Consider the following 21,617-nt stretch of genomic DNA (forward strand, 5'->3'; position numbering starts at 1 on the left):
TAGTAATCAATCACCTGCTCCTAAGAGTGGCCCAGTCTTGGGACAAAGATAAGAGCCTTGCAACCCCAGGATTCTGCAAGGCAGATATGCACACATCACCCCAATCAGTGACCTGAATCTAAATGTGGATGATGAACATCTGTCTAGCGAGAAACTGCCATGTTCACGTAAACATCCATAGGCAGGTTTAGCTATTTTTCTCCCATCAGTGTTGCGTCCCAGTGAACTTTCTTATATATCAGCATCATCACCCTTTGTGACCTCTGAAAGAAATGCGATCTCACTTTTCCTCGTTCAATACTATTTACTTTCTAGCACAGAACACTCTGTTCTGCTTTAAAGTCCACTCCTTAACCTTCTGCCACCTCTTCCACCTATAAGACAAGGAAGCACACTGAGCTAGCTGGAGACTCCTGGGCATCCCCCCACATTCTGCATCTCTCACCTTCTAGGTGTTGGATCATTGACGTTAACTAAATACAGGGGTCTGATCTCTCTGAAGGTCTCCTGCCCTGCCTCAATTTCCCAACTTGTTCTTTTGTGGACGGACAGTTTCACAGATGCCCAGACCTCTAAGGCTTTCAACACTTCCCAACCCACATGAGGCTATCAAAATGCATGTATTTTGAATTATCCAAACATATCTGGAACATACAAATCTGATTTTAAGACCAATACATATAGTAATACTTCCCTCACATTCATTCTAAATAGAATTAATCAGTTTACCCAATTAATGAGAAAAAAAAATCACCAAATGTCTTGCATTCGGTGCCAAGTACAACACAATTAATTGAAATCAAACATCATCTGAAATCCTTACCTGGGAGGAGAAACGGTGGTGGTAGAAAAGATTGCACAGAACACACAGAAATTTCTGCTAGGAGTCAATTATCCTGAAGGGAGATTGTTTTACTGTCCAGGGTAAAAAAGTAGTGGAGCTCCAAAAGAAAGGCTCCCATATGGAGGGAGGTAATAATGGATGGAAAAGAGAGGGAAAGGAGAACCCAACTATATAAACACTGGTCTGGTGACATTTAAAATGTGATAGGATGACAAAGGTTAAAAAAAAAAAGTTCAGCCTTCAAGCAAGGGCACCCAAGACAAATCACAAAATAAGAAGCAGCTAATAGGCTGAAATTTCCACATTCTGAATATGTCATTCAAAGTATCCATGATATTAACATGAGATCATGACCTGCTTTACCGTGTGCCGAGTCAAATCTGATGAGGATTCTATCAAATAATTTAAACACAAGTAAATTTTAAATGACCTCTAAATTCTTTCCTGCTATGCTAACATTTTCTACACATTTCTAACAAATGTGTAGAGAAATCACTGGAACAAACCAAATGTCAGTTGCTTGTGTATATTACTCAGTTTAAACCTTAAAATACATAATGGTCTCTACTGTTAACAGCGTTAACCCAGACTAACCTACAGCTTGTAATAAGAGTGTTAGCAGGGCAATTTGAAAATCCTCTTAAAATCTTGAAATCAAGATGTCCAGAGACTGAGTTCACCTTACCATTGGACGTTAAACATGAATATTGATACTCTGCAATAATCCCCCAAAATAGCATTCCTTGATTATGATAGATTGTTTGCTATAATGTGTATGATCCCTCATGTTTTAAATATAATTTTGATGAGAAAGAATTGCTAAAATTTTTCTAGCAGGAAGTTTTTAAAAGACTAAATTCACATCTCTCTCAATTGTCATTTCTTTAGAAATTCAAGTGATTTTCTAAGAGTTTGTCAAAAAGCACGTCCCTTATGTAAGGAGCCTATAATATAAAAAACAGAGCATTTCCTCCTACCATCTGTCTCACAAGTCGGGATTTTTACCTAATGGGTTGTAGCCAATTCCGACATTTATCAAATCTCTGAAAGCTTAGCTCTTAAGTTTAAATATTAAGTTTAAATTTGGGGGAAAATTGAATAAAATACTAAATGAATACCATCAGTGTATTTTGATATCCCAAAGTGAGACCTCAAATTACAAACTGGAGTTATGAAAAGGAATGTGTCCATTTTCGATACATGCTTTAAAATGAAAGCCTTGCTTCAATGGTGTTAGTACGAAACACCATCAACGTGCAACAGCCTCCGTTATTTAAAGTGAGTTTGATTCTAAAGTAAAACAACAAAACTGAAGAGTAAGACGTTTGCCTCCCATGCTGGTTCTTGACCAGAAGAAAAATTAAAAAGCTGCAGAGACATCTGTGAAGATCCTGGGAGGGCGTTCAGATGCTCTGAACAGCTTTCTCAGTCTCACCCAGCACTCGCTTACCGTCACCGCGCATAAGCAGAGCGGGGCTCCCCCACCTGCTCTCCGACGCGGCACATAAAATTGAAAGGGAAAAGATACCACAGAGAACACGTATATATACAACAAAGTTTAGCTGAGATTGAATTAGCTGAGCCGGAGAGTATGGGGGGATCAAAAGAAAAAGAGAAAAGGAGAATCTGTACATTGACACAATCTCACCAAAGGCTATCAGGAAATTCTGTACTCAACATTAAAACTTTGCATAGGGCATTTTGTCAAAAAAAATTTAAAAAGGCTTGTCTAATAAAGGAGAGAGCTGATAGAAAAGAAAATCATAGCGAGAATGCATGTTAGGCAAGCCGTCTCGTTTCTGTCGTGCATTTCTGCCTAATAGAGTGTGGAGGCTGAAGTCAGACTGTCAGGTTCACATCCCTGCGTGGTCATTTGTTGGTATGGGACTTTACGGATATTACCCATCTATTTTGTTCCTCAGTTTCTTCATGTCTTCAAAAGACTACAATACCTACTCGAGAAACTTTTTTTTTTTTTTTTAAGGATTGATTTATTTACTTTAGAGGGAGAGAGAGGGAGTGCACGCACACGGCAGGGGGAAGGGGCAGAGGGAGAGGGAGAGAGAACCCTAGGCAGACACCACGCTAAGCACGGAGCCCAATGCAGGGCTCATCCCACAGCCCTGAGATCATGGCCTGAGCTGAAACCAAGAGTTGGTCGCCAACTGTGCCACGCAGGTGCCCCTACTCCAGAAACTCTTTAGAGCATGGTCCAGGCATTTTCCCATCCCTTTTTAAAGCCATACAGGTAGCTCTAATAAAAAGCTATGCTTGAGAGCCACTGGATTAGATAAATCTAAGATTCATATGGCTTTCTGTTTCGGTTTTATACTCTAAAATGCCATGAATTCAAACATATACACAAAGGTTTCTCAGTAATAAGTCATTCTAAGAACAGATACTTCTATTTTAAATGAAGGGATCTAAAGCTTTGGGGAAATTAAGTAACAGACCCAATCAATGGCAGAAGTTGGGGTAAGTTTTAATTCACTTGGAAACACCCACAGTATGCTATTTCATTTTTATGCTATTCATACTGTATTTTTCATGTGTGAACAAATTTTTTGTGTCCTGTAACTCATCCTGTTACTTCTAGGCAAGAAAATTTTCAGACTCACTACATAATAATACTCCGAAGAGGATATTTTCTTTCACTTATATGTAAGGAAAATCCAATTGCGTTTTTTGTTTCTGCATCTATAAAATTAAGATATGACCATCTCTCTCATACACAGACACTTAGAAATATTAAGGCTAATCCCTGTGAAGGTGGTAGGCGAAATGTTAAAACTTAAAATCAATATACACCTGAAACTAATATAACATTGTATGTCAACTATACATTGATTTTTAAAAAAAAAAAGCTTATTTTTTTAAATCAATAAAAGTTAGCTAAACCTGAGGCTTACAAGGATAATGTCTCTTTTGTTGTTGTCAGTCCTTTGCTTATTCTATGGAAATAAGACAACTTCAGCAGTATTACTCCCCAAAATTCTGCACCCAAAGGGAAACTTTGTGCTCGTTTCAATAGGAATTTGACTTTTGCCCTTGGTGGAACTGTCAGAGCTCTTCTAGTCTCTAGAGCATTGCTCATACACTTTACTGCATTTCATCTCTGTCCCCAACTTTTAAAGACAGTCCTGCTCTGGTCTATCTAATGGCATTCTACTTACCTATTCTATGATTTTAGAGCCTACTAAAATTAGTTGACCATACAAGAAGGAATGGACACCTCTCAAACAGACCTGTCAAGAAGATCCAGGCTGGGATTTACACTGTAGCAGTTGCAAAGCTCAGAAGAGGAAGACGGCCGGGTCCTACAGCACCTCACCTGGAACACTGAGGGGAATAACTGGCTAATTAGAAAAGAAGAGTCACCACCGTGCAAAATTGTAATTACGACCAATTTTATTTCATAACTGCATTGTTGGGCACTTTATGGTAGTATGTAGTTCATCCAAGATTTAGGTTTGCATATTTTTCAAAAAATTCCCCAAACAATACTTTTCTGCACAATGTCCTCCCAATAGTAGTCAACTTTAGAGATGATTTATGCTGTAGCCTCAAGGATGCAAGAACAGTGAAACAAATCTCAATGCTGGGTAGGTTCTTACAGATATCTGTCACCAGGTCTGGCAAAAAGCTCAAGACTTTCAGTCCTTTTAAACAGTTATTCATTTAAAGCAAAAGAAATAAGCTTTGGGAAAGTTCCATCTTAACCTCTCACGTACCTTTTATATAAAAAAGACTTTATGCATATTAAATTGCAGACTTCATGTTTGCTGTTTTAGGCATTGCTGTAAGTACTAAATCATAACAGATTCAAGAAATCTTGTTTTTGGTATAGGACCACTGAATGGTTCTCAAAATAACCACGTGGAAGTTACACTGCCTGAAGGATGGTGACCGGACACTTGCGGTGCATTCAGCACGCACAGAGTTCAAGTCCGGTCCTGTCCTACACATCACATAACCAACCAGAGGGTGGATTTGTTAAGGTACCTCATTAAGGCTCTCATCTGGGAAGTGAAATAACACGGAGACAAAAGAGACCTAGAGGTTTCTCACATCAAAGAGGTAATCATTTCTGACTTTGCAACCTTTTAAGATAAAAGACCGTGTATTTTAAATTACCTAACTAAAGTGTGGTTGGAAGAAAACACAGCTTTCTGGATATAAAGCATCCAGTTGACATTGCTGCTCAGTACCATGTTTAATTTTTTGGTATGTCTGCATATCGCATCGAGAGCTACAGATTTTCCACAGTGCTTTTCTGCCTCATTCAAGTATAATAAAAGTAGAAATCTATAGAAGCTCTAAGGTTAAACAAACTGTACATTATACAAAAATTAACTTAATTTATAGACAGTCAAGAAGTATTGGCAATGCCCTTTATAAATCTTACCAAAGATTCATCACAAAGCATATTACAATCGACATACATGGTCATCACCATACAAATGCCATTAGATTTATGTGGTACAGAACTGAATATTTGTTAAGTGTGCACACGTAGAATCAGCATTTTGCACGATACACATTTCTCTTAAAGTAATAGTATTGTCAATACTAACCTAAGGTTCAGGATTTTCTTATTGCATATTTATTGTCGCTGAGGCAGTTAGTTATGATACAATAATGCAATATCCATAATTATTTTAAATAAACAAAAACATTTCGCCTGCCAACAACATAAAGAATTTTTTCTAAGATCACATAGAACATTGCTACATACAGCTTTACACAAATACTGAAAAACATGACCTTAAGTCATCTGCTAGAAAAGCAGATGTGCATATTTATATGAACTAAATTATGCAGGAAAAATATTGCACAAAATCCTATTATTTTTCAAAACAAAATATGCTTCTTTCTAAATACACATAATTCCCTATATCTTCACCAAAATAAAAATGTTAACCAGTTTGCTCAAAACAATTCTGCCTCTTCAGTAAGCTTTAAGAAACAGACACTATCAAAGTACTGGGCTCGACACAGGAAAGATGTGACTGACACAGACTCTGTAAAAGTTATTTCCTTACACTTAGAAGCGCTTGGGGAATTAGATTTGGGTATTCACTTTACTTCCTGAAATTTGTGTTCTGACTTACAAATAACTACCCAGAGTCAGGGTCTTCTATGCTAAACAAAAATGGAATTTGCATTAGAAAATTTATTTGTGAAAATAATCTTTTCCTGAAAATCCAGATTTTCTAGATGAGAAGGAAGATCTGCTGATTATGAGAATATTCACAGTTTTCTCCTCTTGATCAGGAGACTACTTCTTCACGTTATTTAAGAAACAACTAATTCATGAACATTCCTGAATCCTACGATTAGAATATTTAGCACAGAATCCTGATAATAGCACTGTTTTAATTTAAGAGGCGGGGACGGCAGAAGCTGCTTTCTAGAGAATGCTATTATAAAGAACGTAAAAACTCCCTTCCATCAACATGCACCTACACTCCCAGTTAATCCTAAAGTAAGTAATGTGGCCTAAGTATTGCAAAGGAGCCACATTCCATTATAGAGCCCTGTGCTGCCTGGTCAAAGATTGAGCATAGTGGGGACAGAGAATCAGAGAAACAAGGACACTTAGTTTCTAAGAGCTTCTAAGTCTGTCCTTTAAAAGTAGGTATCTTAAAATAGCAGCATTATTATACTTCGTTAAAATAATAAAGTTAATGAAATTAGAAATGGTACCATGGTTCTATACTTAGAGCATGTTTTAGATTAAGCAGCTTTAAAAGGATTTATTTATTTATTTATTTTTGGTGTTAGAATCTTGGGCCAATAACTTCTAAACAAAATATATCGTTACTATTATTATTAACAGAGATTTGTCATTTCTTTTCCTTTTAATTGGTTCCTTCAGAGCAGGGACTATGTTAATTATTTTATTTCCTTATATCCCCAGTTACTGTACCTTGCATACGACCAGTACAAAGAGTCAATAAATATTTCCTAAGTGGATGAGTTATTAACAGAAAAATCATCCTGCTATATGTTTTGGTGCCTTCCTAAAATATGCTGAAGTAGGTAACCATCAAAATTAACCACTTAACAACACGCTGGCTTAACAAAACAATAGCTCCTAAATTCACACATGACTCTTCTATCCCTGCCTGAAATATCACGGATGCGATATTTAAGCACAAAAAGGATAAAAGCTAGAGTGGGATTCAGGGAGAATCATGACGGTTTAGAGGCCACATAAAAGACTATGCAGGAAAGCCAAAGACTGATTTATACAACTCTGTGGTAGAACAAGTATAGCTTCTTTGAGAAACAAATTCAAACAGCAGAGGAGTTTACAAGTATTTCATTTAGTTGTAATAGAAAATATGAACATAGGAGAAAATAATACTTTTGTTTGTTTCAGAATTCACCTTAATTTCACCTTATTCTCCCTATATCCACCATAATACTGGGAAGTCTAGTTTAAGAGCAGACTTTGAATACTCAAAATATTAATGATTTGAAATACTAATACTTTTGGATTAGCAGTCTCTTGGATACTAGTCTTCGGGATTTTTTCCAAGAATAATATGTAGAGCTTTTGTTTTTTGCTTTTGTTTTTTAACAGAATATAAAAGCCGATTTTGCATGTTAAAATAAGGCACAAATCCAGTTCAGAATACCTTGACGCAAATGTACTTGTGAGAGGCTAAATGTCCTCACAGCAACACAGTCTTGTAGTCAAACATTTCATGAGGTGACCGGATGACAGAAGAGCCTACACTTCTGAGGCCATGATGTTTATTAAGCAAAGGGACTAAAACTCCAATTCCACCTACGCTACACTCACAATTATCTCATTCTTCAGACTATGAATTCTGAAGGAAAACACGCCTCATTCCAATAGTCATATTAAAAGACTTTTTCTTTTAAAAATTTATGAAGAAATATTTCCCAAGCAGATTAACAACCAGAGTCATCTTTTTTCCCCTTCTCATTTAAAACAGCTCTTCTGATAAATCTACTTCTTTTATTACATGTTTCGACAAAGTGAAATGGAATTTTGTAATGAGTATATAAAGGCAAAATTTGACAAGAACCATGAGTCTTACTTTTGTGTTAATAAAATAAGGATTAAACACTTTTTTCCTTAATATATACAGACTCCCTTCTTATAAGAAAAACAAGATTTGTCTTCCTTTACAAACATGAATGAATAATTGTCCCCAATAAAAAAATATCTATTTAGATTTTGGAATGTAGCTTAGAAAAGAAAAAAACTTGGTCATTTTCTTTAAATTCTTTAAAGACTGACCTGGATAAATATTTTTAAGCAATGTTTTTAACAAATCCCCTTCTAGGATTTTTTTAAACTAAAAACTAAATTCTTTCAGTAAATATTTTAGGGTACAGTCCTGATGGGGTTCTTGAATGGTTTTTCAAACACCTTTTCTAAAATGACAGTTTAAAAAAATAATGATTGGGGATGTACAGAGTATACATTGAATATGCAAATACCAAATTAACCATAACACCACTGGTTTTTTTCCTGATTTTTTTCTGTCAATCTAGCCTATCATGAAGCAGTCAATGCATGGTGCCATCTGAGATGAATTTCAATGTTTAACAGTGAATATGAGGGAGAACAGACAAATCTCCTACGCAGAAGAATTCTAAATAATTTATGTAGATACTCCATCCTAAGTAAGAGGAAGCATAAAGCCCTACTCCTTAGGTGTGGTCTGTACACAGTGACTTCCTTCCAAAGACTACGGCATAGAAAGGGAGGGAAAAGAGTATAGTGGGAAAACCTGACAAACATCACCTCAGCTAGGTTATCAAAGTCAACATTAACACTCACAAATCATCCTGACATTATGTACCTTAGGTATGATGTAATGAAAATGACATTTTACTTCTGTAATCTTCCTCCCCCAAACCCAAAATCACAGTGTAATTGTGAGAAAAATAGCAGACAAATTCTAACAGAGGGACATTCTATAGTATTCAACCAGCAGATCAGTAATCTTCAAACCTGTCAAGGTCATCAGAAACAAGGAAAAGTCTAAGAAAATATTACAGCCAAGAGAGATCTAAAGACACATGACAACCAAATGTAATGTGGTATCTTGAATGGGATTCTGGAACAGAAAAAAGACATTAGGGGAAAAACTAAGGAAATCTGAATAAAGCATGGACTATCAATATTGGTTCACTAATTGTGGCAAATGTACCATACCAATGTATGATATTAATCACAGGGGAAACTGTGCAGGGACATAACAGGAACTCTCTGTACTTTCTTCATAATTTTTCTGTAGACTAAAACTTCTAAAATATAAAGTCAATTATTTTAAAAAAGTAAATTTGAGATGATAAAAAATGAATTATTAGTTAAGAAAAAAAAAAGACAGGAACATTTCTTTATCAGGACAGTACGTGATGCATTTGGCTTTCTGGGGCTGGATTCCTAGATAGCAAAGGCATATAGAGAGACTGAAAAAAATTTTAAAGTGTCTCATTTGTAAACAGAAGTCATTAATTTCACATTGTAATTCAGCACTTCATATATTTCACTGAGTGAAAGGTAAATGTGTACCTTTATACATTTTGGAAAACATGGCTGCCAGTGTCCACAAGAGAGCTTTTTTAACTTTGAAAAATGAATTTTGTCCTCGATTCAACAAATAGAAAAAGGCATTATTGCTCTGCAGAACACTTATAACTTATCCTTCAAAATTTACAGGTAAGTCCATAAATTATTAAAATATGCTAAATATAGGCTTAGGATTAAGGCAGTTAGTGGGTCAATAGTTTCAGCAGTTTCAGGCTAGTTTTGATAAGTTTTGATATCCTGATCAGTTCATGCTCAACCAGATTAGTATAGTAGCTACTGGTTATGTGCAAGGGTTATATATGCATATTAGTTTAAATAAAACGAATGGCATTAAGCACCAAATACTGGGAAATCAGACATTTGACATATACTTCCAATATACATACAAACTAGTACCTGATTAAGGAGCACAGTAGAAGAATCAGCTTTACATTTAAAAATCAATTGATAACATATACTCACGAGATGAATGAGTGGGGAAAATGTATGTTCCAAATGAAAAATAATTTTTGGACAGTACTAAGAATTGTCATTCCTACAAATAATTCTGTTTACTATAGAGATTACAAGGAATCCTAAAATGTCTCCATAGAAGCCTGGATGCAAGTGAATGGCTCCTAATTGTTGATTTAAGCTTGGTTTCCACTTGCGTTTTCTTCTGGAATGTTTAAGTCTTGCTGGAAGGCAGATGTTATATGACATAATGACACTACTTCATGAAGCAGTCCAGCATCTTCTGAAGTCTCTTGGGCTTCTCTCCCTTCTTTCTCCCAAGGAACAAAAGTAGATGGACGTCGCCCAAGGCTGGGTGTAAGCAGATCGTCTGAAATCTGGCTTAGTGTTTCTTTCTTTTCTGTTTTAGCTTTTTCATTTTTGGAAACTTCAGGCGAAGTTAGCTGGAGATCCAATCCTGAAGTCGAAACTGGCTTTTCCATGACCACAGGCCCCCTCACATTGTTGACACTGAGGTATTTTTCATTGTTTTCCTCTTTCAGGATAAACAGAGAATCTGTCAAACCACTAGAGGAAACCCGCTTCCGGGGAGAGGGAGGGAGGTGTCTGCCGTGGAGGGCACTATCATCTTGTCCGAGATGCCACTCTGCTTGATCACCAGAACCACTGCAAAGTAGGGCCAGATTATTCTCACTAGGTGCATTGGATGTATTCTGAAAGAAGAAACAACAATTTCAGAAAAATCTTAATGAGATTATAATGTTACATTAGCATTTTTTTCCATTTTGAAATAAAATATTAATATCTTTCAAGGCTGGCAACATGGAAGGTCCCCCAAGAGGAAATATAGCATTGACAGTTAATTCTGAACACCTGCAAATAGCTCTATTAACAAGAAAATATATAAACATATATAATTTTTTGTCAATTATACTTCCATAAAGCTGAAAAAGTAAATGAAAAGAACTTGCCAAACCCCCTCCCCCCCAAAAAAAACCCCAAATAGACCAACTACATCAATGCCAAGTTCTGGAATTACCTACAATCACCACAGGGTGGCCATTACTCACACTTCCACCTCTTGTGCTTTTAAAACATTCATTTCAGTTTGTTTAAAACACTGTTCATTTTTGAAGCAATATAATGAAAAAGTATTTGAATTGAGACATTTCTTTCTTTTTTTAAAAGATTTTATTTATTTATTTGACAGAGAGAGAGGCAGTGAGAGAGGGAACACAAGTAGCGGGAGTGGGAGAGGGAGAAGCAGGCTTCCTGCCTAGCAGGGAGCCGGATGTGGAGCTCAATCCCAGAACACTGGGATCATGACCTGAGCCGAAGGCAGATGCTTAACGACTGAGCCACCCCAGTGCCCCAAATTGAGAGATTTCTTAAACATTTTTTGAAGATCCAAAATACAGAAAAAAAGTGGGAACATTTCACACTTAAAAAATTCCCCAGAAAAGACAACTATAAAATTAGATTGTAAGAGAATATTATAGCTTGATAAAAATTTTTTTCAATGAATGTCAATAACCATCAGAGCTGGATACATAAATGGGAAAATACTGGAATTCTGAAACTAGAAATAATTCTTAATGATTAAATTTTAGCATATGTTTGAAGATTTGACTACTTACCTGTTAGAAGTTACATGCTTCGACCAACTAAGATTATAACATGAGGCAATTCACATCCAAGGGTGAGAATGTTTTCATTTAATTTTATGGGCTGAAAAAATCAACTAACCGTAGGTTTGTAATCGATATCATCCATTGATCTGAAGAAATCCAAGCTCTTAGCTGCTGCCAGCTTTCCTTGGTCTGAGCTGTGTGTGCTCAGTGTGTCTAAGATTTCTCCAAGTAGGTCCATTTCGCCTGCGTATGGAGTCTTTACTCTTGCTTCAATGGAGTCATCGCTTTCATAAAAATAAGCAGAAGCTTCTTCTCCATCTTCAGAGGACAACCTGAAGGAAAGTGCAGCACACACTAGCAGTCGCACAGCCACATACAGTGCATGTGAGCAATCTCTCCCCAGTTACACTGAATTAGTGAGAGAGTCTTAAAACCAAAGTGCTTTTCAGTGGAACAACAACAAAATGGTGAATTGGCTCATGGCCAAATTCTTTAGAGTGATGGGTGTATACCGATTCAAACAAGGGAAATTTTGAGTATGTGCACTAAGAAAATACAAACAGTTATGGGACCTCAATTAATCTGGAAGCAGAAGCAGCACTTTTCACACAGTCTAATTCTCTGGGATTTAGGACATTGGCCTTAGAAATAGTAGATGTAACATTTGAAAGGTTTGCTATCGCCCAAGTTCACTTTTAACATGTGTATGTGGCTTTCCCTCTATTTATATTTTAGAGAAGAATGCATATTCCTTGATATAGACAAAGATATACTACTTAATGAAGAAAGAGGGCTGTCCATTTTGTCACTCCCATATAATTTTAAATTGTTTAAAAAGACTAAATACCTATTATTATTATTATTTCCCTTACTTTAGAGTGAAATTAATTTTTAATACTTTGTATGAAAATTTCCTCTGCTGACATCACCACAGGTTTAAACCCCTCCCCTTCCCCCAATTCAACTTGTTTTAATCGGCTAGCATCACTATTTCTGTTATTTAACCCGCCCCTTTTCACTAGCAGCGTAGGAGCCTAACTTAGGTGGGCTTCTATTTCCCCTTTAACACTATTGCAGATAATTCTGTAGGCTTTACTGCTTTCCAAGAACAAGATATATCAGGCCTATCTTGCTTTCCCATCTCAAGATTCATCCCCCATGAGACTCCAATGAGTAATGGTTCCTTTTGCTGAAGAACACTGCAAGGGAGAGAAATCTGATCTCTAGGAGTGTACGTCCTTTATCTTTTGAAATCCTAAAACTTCTGCCTTTCAGCCACAACACTCAGTAGGACATTACAATCCACCATGACTTACTTGCTTGCTCTCTCGTCATAGTCGTCATCATACAGAGCACCATCAAGGCTCTTAAGAGGTCTTTTTAAGCGTGCCTAGAAGGAGGAGTTGACCATAAAAGGGCATTAGTAGTTAAAATAAGTCTTTTTCCTAAATTTTAAAGTAATAATTTGATTTGACAAGGAACACTCTTAAAAGAAATAAGAATTCAGGATTTTTTAATATTACCCAATAACTTGACAAGCTGTGCAGTAAGAAGGGCAGGGAATCAGACAATACTGATATCAACACTTACAGCTCAAAGCAACAGACACAAAACAAATCATTGGATTGAATACACACACACACACACACACACACACACACGCACACACACACACAATGATTTAGTCTCTCAGTCCCTGGTTTAAAGATACTTGACTTATAATCAATCATATTCCCATGCATTTATCCCCTTGTTTCAATAATCATCAATCAATATTTGCCAATTTCTTTTATCTGTCTCTCCAATTATTTTAAGGCAGTACTTCTCGATACTTAATATGCATATAAATCTCTTGGAGATTATGGTGAAAATGTAGATTCTGACTCTACTGAGTTCTAAGGATGAGGCCAGAGTTTCTGCATTACTAACAGGCTCTTAGATGAAGTTAGCGCTGCTGGATCTGAAGGTCCCACACTGAGCAAGGTTTTTTGTTTTGTTTTTTTTAAAGATTTTTATTTATTTATTTGACAGAGATAGACAGCTAGCGAGAGAGGGAACACAAGCAGGGGGAGTGGGAGAGGAAGAAGTAGGCTCGTAGCGGAGGAGCCTGAAGTGGGGCTCGATCCCATAACGCCGGGATCATGCCCTGGGCCGAAGGCAGACACTTAACGACTGTGCCACCCAGATGCCCCCTGAACAGCAAGGTTTTGAACCGAATGCTAGACAACCTACCATTTCACCTGTAAACACTTCAATATATATCTTTAACAGATATCATTATTGTGCCATACAAACTAACAATTATTCTTTAATATCTTCTATTCTCAGATCATTCTCATATGCCCTTATTACCCCCAAAATATTTTAGTTTGTTTATGTGGGCCAGAATCTCAACATGGTAAACACTATTTGGTTGATATGTCTGTCAAGTCTTCTTCAGAGACTATCAGTTCCACATTCCCCATCCTTTGTGCCATTTGTGTCCTTGAACATGTGATTTTTATCCTCTTCCTATAAACTGGCAGTCACATCTGGAAGCTTGGTTAGAATCAGTTTCTGGTTTTTTTTTTTTTCTCTGGTTTTGGCAAGAATATGCAACATATGTTGAGATGTGTTTTTTTTGTTTTGTTTTGGTTTTTTTTACTGCATCACACCAGGAGATACATAACATTAGGATGTCTCACTTTTGGTGGTTCTAAGATTCATTAATGGCTTCAGGATTCAAGTTAGCTGATACCATCCATTATGAATTTTCTTTCACTTGATGGTTTTAGCATCCTATGATAATCCTTGGGTAAATTAACTATGCAGTAGGGCCTCCAAAATTATGCTTTTCAAAAGCATTCCTTCTATCTTTACTTGCTGGCATTCTACAAAGAGTTTTATCCTATTACCTATTTGACTATTCTGAATACAAGGTGTACAGCAGAGGTAGGATAAATCCTTGATGCTTTCCTTTTGTTCAACAATTTCCAGATTAATGAGTATATGCCTACCAATCTCTAAAGGTGAGCTGTGAGGGTTTTTAAAAAGTCATCATCATTTGTATATATCTGATGTGACTTAGCCTGTCACAGTTGTTCTTGATTTTTTTTAAAAAGATTTATCTGAGAGAAAGAGAACACATGAGTGCAAGAGCACGCACGGTGGGGAGGGGCAGAGGCAGGCGGAGAGGGAAAGAATCTCCAGCAGACTCTGTGCTGAGCGACCCAGGGGCCCCTCTTCTTGATGTCCGATCATGAACTGAGCCAAAACTAAGAATCAGATGCTCAGCCAACTATGCCACCCAGACACCCCATGGTACCCAGGAATTCTTAGAGGCTTCTCCTTACATTGACATGTTTGAATTATGTTAAGTGTTCTATCCACAATAAAATAAATTTTTAAGTTTTTTTTTTTTCTAATGGTCCCATCTTTGGTCTGTGTTAGCCCATTCAAGTTGTTTCCTGTGTCCTTCAAATATGATCTCAGAAGTTCTTTAGTAAGCTTCTTGCTTTTGGTCTAACATAATGTCTCATTTCAACTTACACGTTTTTCTGCATCCGACCTGGAATCAGCCACTTCCTGTAGGAGTTTGGTTCTTTTAAGTAGGAAATGACATTTAAAGGCCAGAGTCTGGGTGCTATGGGTGCCCATGGCTGCAAACCATGTTTTTGAATGGACGGCAGCAAAGCCGAATTTGGAGACTTGAATCATTATATCATCAGAGGACTAACTTTCTGTCTTCTGATTCTAATCTCCCAATCCAGATAGCTGTTTTCTTCTATCGCAGCCAGAAAGAATAAGCACATCTCTGGAATCTACATACTTGATCCTTACTCATCCACCCCCTCTCTGCCCGTGCTGGGAGTGGGAGGGAGGAAAGAATGAGTAGAGAGAAACATGCTTTTGTAACCCCCGGTAGGAGGTGTCATGAGTTTCTCCATGAGTTTGGTGATTAGCTATGTATTTGGGCCTATAACTGTAATATCACTTTACGACAAATTTAAGGTATGTGAGTTAAAAAAAAATTTGAGGAATGGCTTAGGCACACAACTACCACTTATGATATTATTTCTCAAGGGAAAATACATTTCATCCACCCTCTCCAAAACTCACAAAATACAGTACAATTCTTTGTTTCTAAAAATAAGTCATTATTTTTGCATTGACATCTGTATATGCTTAACGTTATGCCAGCTAGGGGTTATGCATTCAAGTTTTGAAAAAAAAAACCCAAAAAACAAACAAAAAACAAATCAGAACTAAAAACAAACGAACTATGAGGGAGTATGAGGGAGCTGAGACTTCATGCTGTTATTTAAAAAATCACTGACTATGTAAGAATACAAGATAAGATATTAAATATGTAACTTAATATTTATGTTTGTAAATACTTGGAAAGCACTCTCACATACACACGCAGTGGGGCTAGGGTCTGGGAATACAGAGTTGAGTTAGGCTGAGTCTCTGCCAGTAAGTAGCTCAGAGTCTAATGAACCCCATGGTCAAGCCGGAGGTATACCACAGAGACTCCATAATTCGCCCAATTCTTGACACCTTATCAAGAACAGGAACCACGGCCAATGTCTTTCTCTGCTGTGTTGCTAGTCCCTTGTTCATTTTCTTCCACAAGTTACGCTTATGTTCTACATCCATCTGCTTGTACTAGAGATTCTCAGTTGTTTTATTTTGTGTTGTTGTTAACTACGACTTTTTTTCTTATGAAGCGACTCATAAGCTTCACAAATATGTTTGAATTTGGTTCTTTATTTCCTAGCTAGGCAAGGGTTCTATCAATTTCTAAATAGAGATGTTGTTAAATGGTGTATCTTCTAATGAGTTTTCACAATAGAATTAGAATTAAAATCAGAAATACAACTGATTAGTATAATATTTTCCTTTCTATGGATGTTAAGATTTGTACTATCTATACTCTTCATACATGTACTTACACATTGTTTGGCAATCTGAAATAAGTTCCTAATTAGTAGTTACTGGATGTATATCCAGCAGTAGGAACTGCAACCTTCTAGATGAAGTGACAACGTACAAACACATTGTCAATGTGTCGACTGCTTGATGACATAAAATTACACAATTTGCTAAGGTCACACAAGAAAAACAAAGGGAGAAAAAAGTTATAATTTGATTAACATTCAAGACAGAGAAAAATGGCAGCTTATGGAACAAGAGCATCATCAGTTTCTGAGCTTTCATGGACCCAGATTATCTCTACATTCCTGATTGGGACTCAGGCACAGGCACCATGCTTGCAGGGGAAATAAAGAATTGTTTCCACTATGCCCAGAACACACAACACAGGGCAAAAGGACCTGGCCACAATTCTGTAAATAGAAGTCTTTTATGGATAATTGGTAGCAAATAGGCTTAGACTGCAGAAAATATATTGTGTATTCTTTAGGGTGGTAATATATAGCCAGTAACAGTACATCTTTACCCGGGTTCATAAATCACAGATCTGTCGTAGTGAAAACCTGCACACTAAACTAAACAGAAACTGAAATATAAACGACTAAGAAAGAGAAAAGTAATCTCAAACACAGAATGAAAATAAAATACATACACTTTTTTTTAAATACAACTGACTCTTGGGAAGAAGTATAGATCTTTATTTTTTAAACTATACTAGTAATAAACAGATACAAATGCCAGTGGAATGAGTTTTGTATATTATACATACTCAGAGAAAAAATTTCTATTTAAGAACTGGATAGAAATTTCACAGTAAGAAGTGTACAACAGGAAAGTCTGTAAGGGGTAATAATCACTTTTGCCGTAAATGACTATCTCCCACTCCCTGAAGTAAGTGCCAAGAGAGTCACAACATGGCCCGTAGTTCGGGACAGGTGCTTTTTTTAAAGAACGGTTACGAAGTGATTAAGACACAAAGCTATAAGCAGTCAACATGGTAAAAAAAAAAAAAATTGAAGAAAAGGAAAAAAAAAGATAAGTGCTTTTCCCAGGGGAAAAGAACACCTGAACACTGGAACAAGGGTTGGCTATATTTATGGGGCCAGTGGCAACAATGCCTTCCCAGGAAAACCTGCCTGGTGCCTGTCTGACAGAGTCCAGCCTTACAAGTGCCTTTCCAAGCAAGTCAGGGAACAACGAATCTTCAGAACTTCAAGAAATTCACCCTAATTTATGAGTATTTCAGATAGAACTTAAGGTGGAAAAATGTCTTAGGCTTGGTTTCCTAGCCTCAAGATAGGAAATAGCAGACTTTTATAAACCCAAACTGAGATTTCTTTTTTTTTAAAGATTTTATTTATTTATTTATTTGACAGAGATAGAGACAGCCAGCGAGAGAGGGAACACAAGCAGGGGGAGTGGGAGAGGAAGAAGCAGGCTCATAGCGGAGGAGCCTGATGTGGGGCTCGATCTCATAACGCCGGGATCACGCCCTGAGCCGAAGGCAGACGCTTAACCGCTGTGTCACCCAGGCGCCCCCCAAACTGAGATTTCTTATGAAAACTTCCAAAAAAAGGGCACCTGGGTGGCTCAGTTATGTGTCCGACTCGTGATGTTGGCTCAAGTCATGATCTCATGGGTTGTGGGATGGAAACCTGTGTCAGGCTCCACGCTCAGCGGGGAGTCTGCTTGGGATTCTCTCTCTTCCTTTCCCTCTGCCCCTCCCTCCACTCACTCTGTCTCTCTCTCTAAAATAAATAAATCTTTAAAAGGAAGGAAGGAAGAAGGAAGGAAGGATGGACGGACGGATGGAAGTCCAGAAAGAAAGAAATTCTCTGGCCTTAAGCTGGTCAATATTGCATGGCTCTAAGTTTATAAAGCAAAGTCAAGGAGACGTATATGGTGAATTATCATTCTTGTTGCTCCAATATAAATAATCAGGACAAACCTAATGAGAATAGCCTTCCTTTTTTGATCAAAAATTATCTTCCAGATTACTACTATAGGGAAAATTGTAAAAGGTTTTGAAATGGGCAAAAAATTACTTGTTTCCTTTCGAAGGAATGGTGGCTGTTGTCTAGCATTCCTTTCCAGGATTATCTGATACTATAGTGGTTTGTACCATTCATAGTCTCTATTTGTAACCCTATAGGGACAGAAGTCAACCCATGGAGGACTGGTGGCAATGCAATAGCTTCATGTCCATAGAGATACAATTTTGTCCAGTGAAGATGCAATTATTATTGCATAGATATTGGTGGTTTTGGTATCTGTTAGCATCTCCTAAATGTCTGTTCTTCGGATTATCTGCTATATCAGCTTTTAACATCTTATTATTTCCCTCACTAGCTAATGAACAAAATAAAATAAGGGAGTTATACAAAATTATTCTTTAAAGTAGGCACTTAATGTTTCCTGAATAAATGAATACCTCCATACATAGTAGGTAGTTTCTGTTGAGTATTTAAATGAATTAAAAAACTGGTAAACTATATAATGCAAAGAACTATCCTAATGGACTGATATAAGCATTTTTAGTGTTCATAAAGTACAGAAAAGCATTATATTCATTTGTTCATTCGACAAAGATTACAGAAATGTTTTCTATGTGCTAGGCATTGGGTTTTATGCTAGGGTACAACGATAACCAAGAACAAGACTCCCTGCCCTCATGTAGATTAAATTCTAATAAGTTAAACATAAATTAAATTGAATAGTCATAAAATAAACATTAAATTACAACTGTAATAATTTGTATTCAAGTATGATTTCTTTGAGGAATTTGACCTAGTTGGGGAAATCGAGGGAAGTCTTTCCCTGAAAGATGTTTGAATTCAGCCCTAAAAGGTCAATAGGTATCAAGTAGATGATAAGAGAGAACAAGATGTGCAAAAGCCCTGTGGTGGGACCATCACAGGATACATAATGGAGTGAAAGGCCGCTATCAGAGCACTGCGGGTTAAAACCTACGCTGGTTCACAGGGCTCTCTTAAGGATGCATTAATTTTGCAATTACCCTTTTGATCACTAGATGGCAGATGTATACTAAGAAGGCAAAAGACTGGATAAATTTAAATTTACGGAGGGTTTTAAGGAAATGGGGGAGATCAGAGGATCTAGCAAGAAAAAGTGGGAGATGAAAAACTGGTTGGGGTGGGGGCACAGGAAAGGGATGCACCTTGACCTTGCAGACCCTGAAAATGGAGACTAACAGAAAGCCAATTATTGTTATATTTTCCTTCAACAAATATTTGAGAACCTACTGAAAGCTGCTATTGTGCATTCCTTAAAATAAGGTACTAACCACATCTCAGTTTTAAGAAATTCTTAGCATCTCTTCATTCCACAAAGATCAATGAAACACCAGTAACCCATGCTACTGTCTTTCATACCATGAGGCATAGAAAAGAAAAAGATATCCCTCCTCTCAAGATTTGCAATAAATATGTGGTAAAAATGCCAATTATTGAATATAATAAAGTATTATATATAAACTTATCCTTCATTGTAGGAATATAACTGAAGTCAAACTTTTTGATCAGAGATGAAAATTTATTTAAATGACCATTAATACCAATCACGATTAATGTCAAGTTGTAATATTTCTAATAACTAGGCTCAGTCAACAGATTAATAATATTAACAACATAGAGCTAAAATTACATACTATAAACAATGGCAAATACTGGGAACAAATAAAGAGGTTTAGAAGTTTCTGAACTGTACAGAGTGGGTGCAGCTATAATATTCTCCCTGGTCACTTTATTATTTCACAATTTCACTAACAGGCTGTACAGATTAGCAAATAAGTATTAGCATTTGCAACTTTTGTGGGAGCCAGTACTACATGAAAAAAAGGTATACATCTCTTGGATGTAAAAAGACATAATAAGAAACAAAACAAATAGAGTTTTAGAGAATTTTACATCACTCTGATATGAGAAATTAAAAATAAGATGGGGCATGGCATGTCATATGTCCGCAATCAGACTCCTAGGTCCTAACACATTAGATTTTAAAATAAAACTTTGCTCACATGGAAATGAACAATACTCATCTAGTACACATAGAAAATCATAAAATTTTGGAAGTAAATGAAAAAATACTACATTAAGCAAAAGACAGGTTTTCAGCATGGAATAAAATTTATTAAAGGAGATATTTTACTAGAGAAGCTCAATCTACAGCTAGACGTTGAAGAGAATAAAGAAAATGGACTGGTAAAAAAAGAGAAGGAAAAGCATTTCATATGAAGGAAAAACCAAAAGCAAATGTATAAAGAGTGACAGAGGCAGAAGGCCCAAGTCATAAAACCATCAAACTTAATGTTTAAAGAGACTTCAGGAAATAAATCTGGTTCAGCTACAATAAGCAAGATCAATGTTTCCTTTTTTTTCACCCCAACTGTTTCCAGAAAACACATCTTGACAGCTGAATGGTGAGAAACATTCCCCTGACTCACAAGGACCCGGATAATCTTGCAGTTACCATTTTTGTCACTAGATGGCAGACACATACTAATAAGGCAAAGTAGGGGGTAAGTTTAAATTCATAGGGGGTGAAGAGTAGGGGAAAAATAAGGGATATAGGCAGATGAATGGGAAAACATAATTTCTTAGACTTCATAAAAGTAAGATACTTTTAATACACGATTTTTTAAAAAATTGGTATTCTCTGTGCTACTGTCCCCATTTTAGAGTTGGAGTAACTGAGATCCAGAAGTGTGACCTTGCTTGCCCAAAGTCCACAGTAAATCCCTGGACTTCAGAGAAAAAGACAAAAACAAAACAAAACAAAAAAACAAAATAAAACAAAATACTTGGATGAAATAATATGAAAATAAATGAAAGAAACTCTACCATATATAATTATAATAGCTATACCTTAAGAATGCATGGCATTTTACTGAACAGAGTTTTAAAACACATGTTGTAATTTTTTATAGGTAGTAACTAAAGGACAGAGTTAAGTGACTTACCCATGATTGATTTGCTTCAGTGTGTTAGATGTTTTACATACTCTACTGTTTTTCATTAAATACCTAATTCACCACAACTTTTGGTCAACATTTTCCCTATTTTTTACAAAATAGGGAACCAAAAGCTTAAAAAAGTAAAGTGTCTTGGGCAAGATTAGACAACTAGTGACAGAGCTAAGACTCCAACCCAGGTGCTCTGATTCCTTGAACAGAACTCTG

At 36.6% G+C, this 21,617-nt stretch overlaps 1 protein-coding gene across 2 annotated transcripts in view; it reads right to left on the reverse strand.

Annotated features, from left to right (window-relative positions):
• Positions 1-4,234: 4,234 nt before the first annotated feature.
• Positions 4,235-21,617, reverse strand: part of DENND1B (DENN domain containing 1B) — a 245,962-nt gene continuing 228,579 nt past the window's right edge. For both annotated transcript variants that reach the window (XM_034666981.1, XM_034666980.1), the window contains 3 exons: positions 12,823-12,896; positions 11,622-11,838; positions 4,235-10,588 (listed from right to left, as the gene is read on the reverse strand). In XM_034666981.1, the coding sequence (XP_034522872.1) occupies positions 10,052-10,588; positions 11,622-11,838; positions 12,823-12,896 (828 nt within the window). In that variant the 3' untranslated portion in view covers positions 4,235-10,051. The remainder of the gene's footprint in view (positions 10,589-11,621; positions 11,839-12,822; positions 12,897-21,617) is intronic.

Source organism: Ailuropoda melanoleuca, chromosome 8, assembly GCF_002007445.2.
Source record: "Ailuropoda melanoleuca isolate Jingjing chromosome 8, ASM200744v2, whole genome shotgun sequence".
NCBI classification, from domain to species: domain Eukaryota; kingdom Metazoa; phylum Chordata; class Mammalia; order Carnivora; family Ursidae; genus Ailuropoda; species Ailuropoda melanoleuca.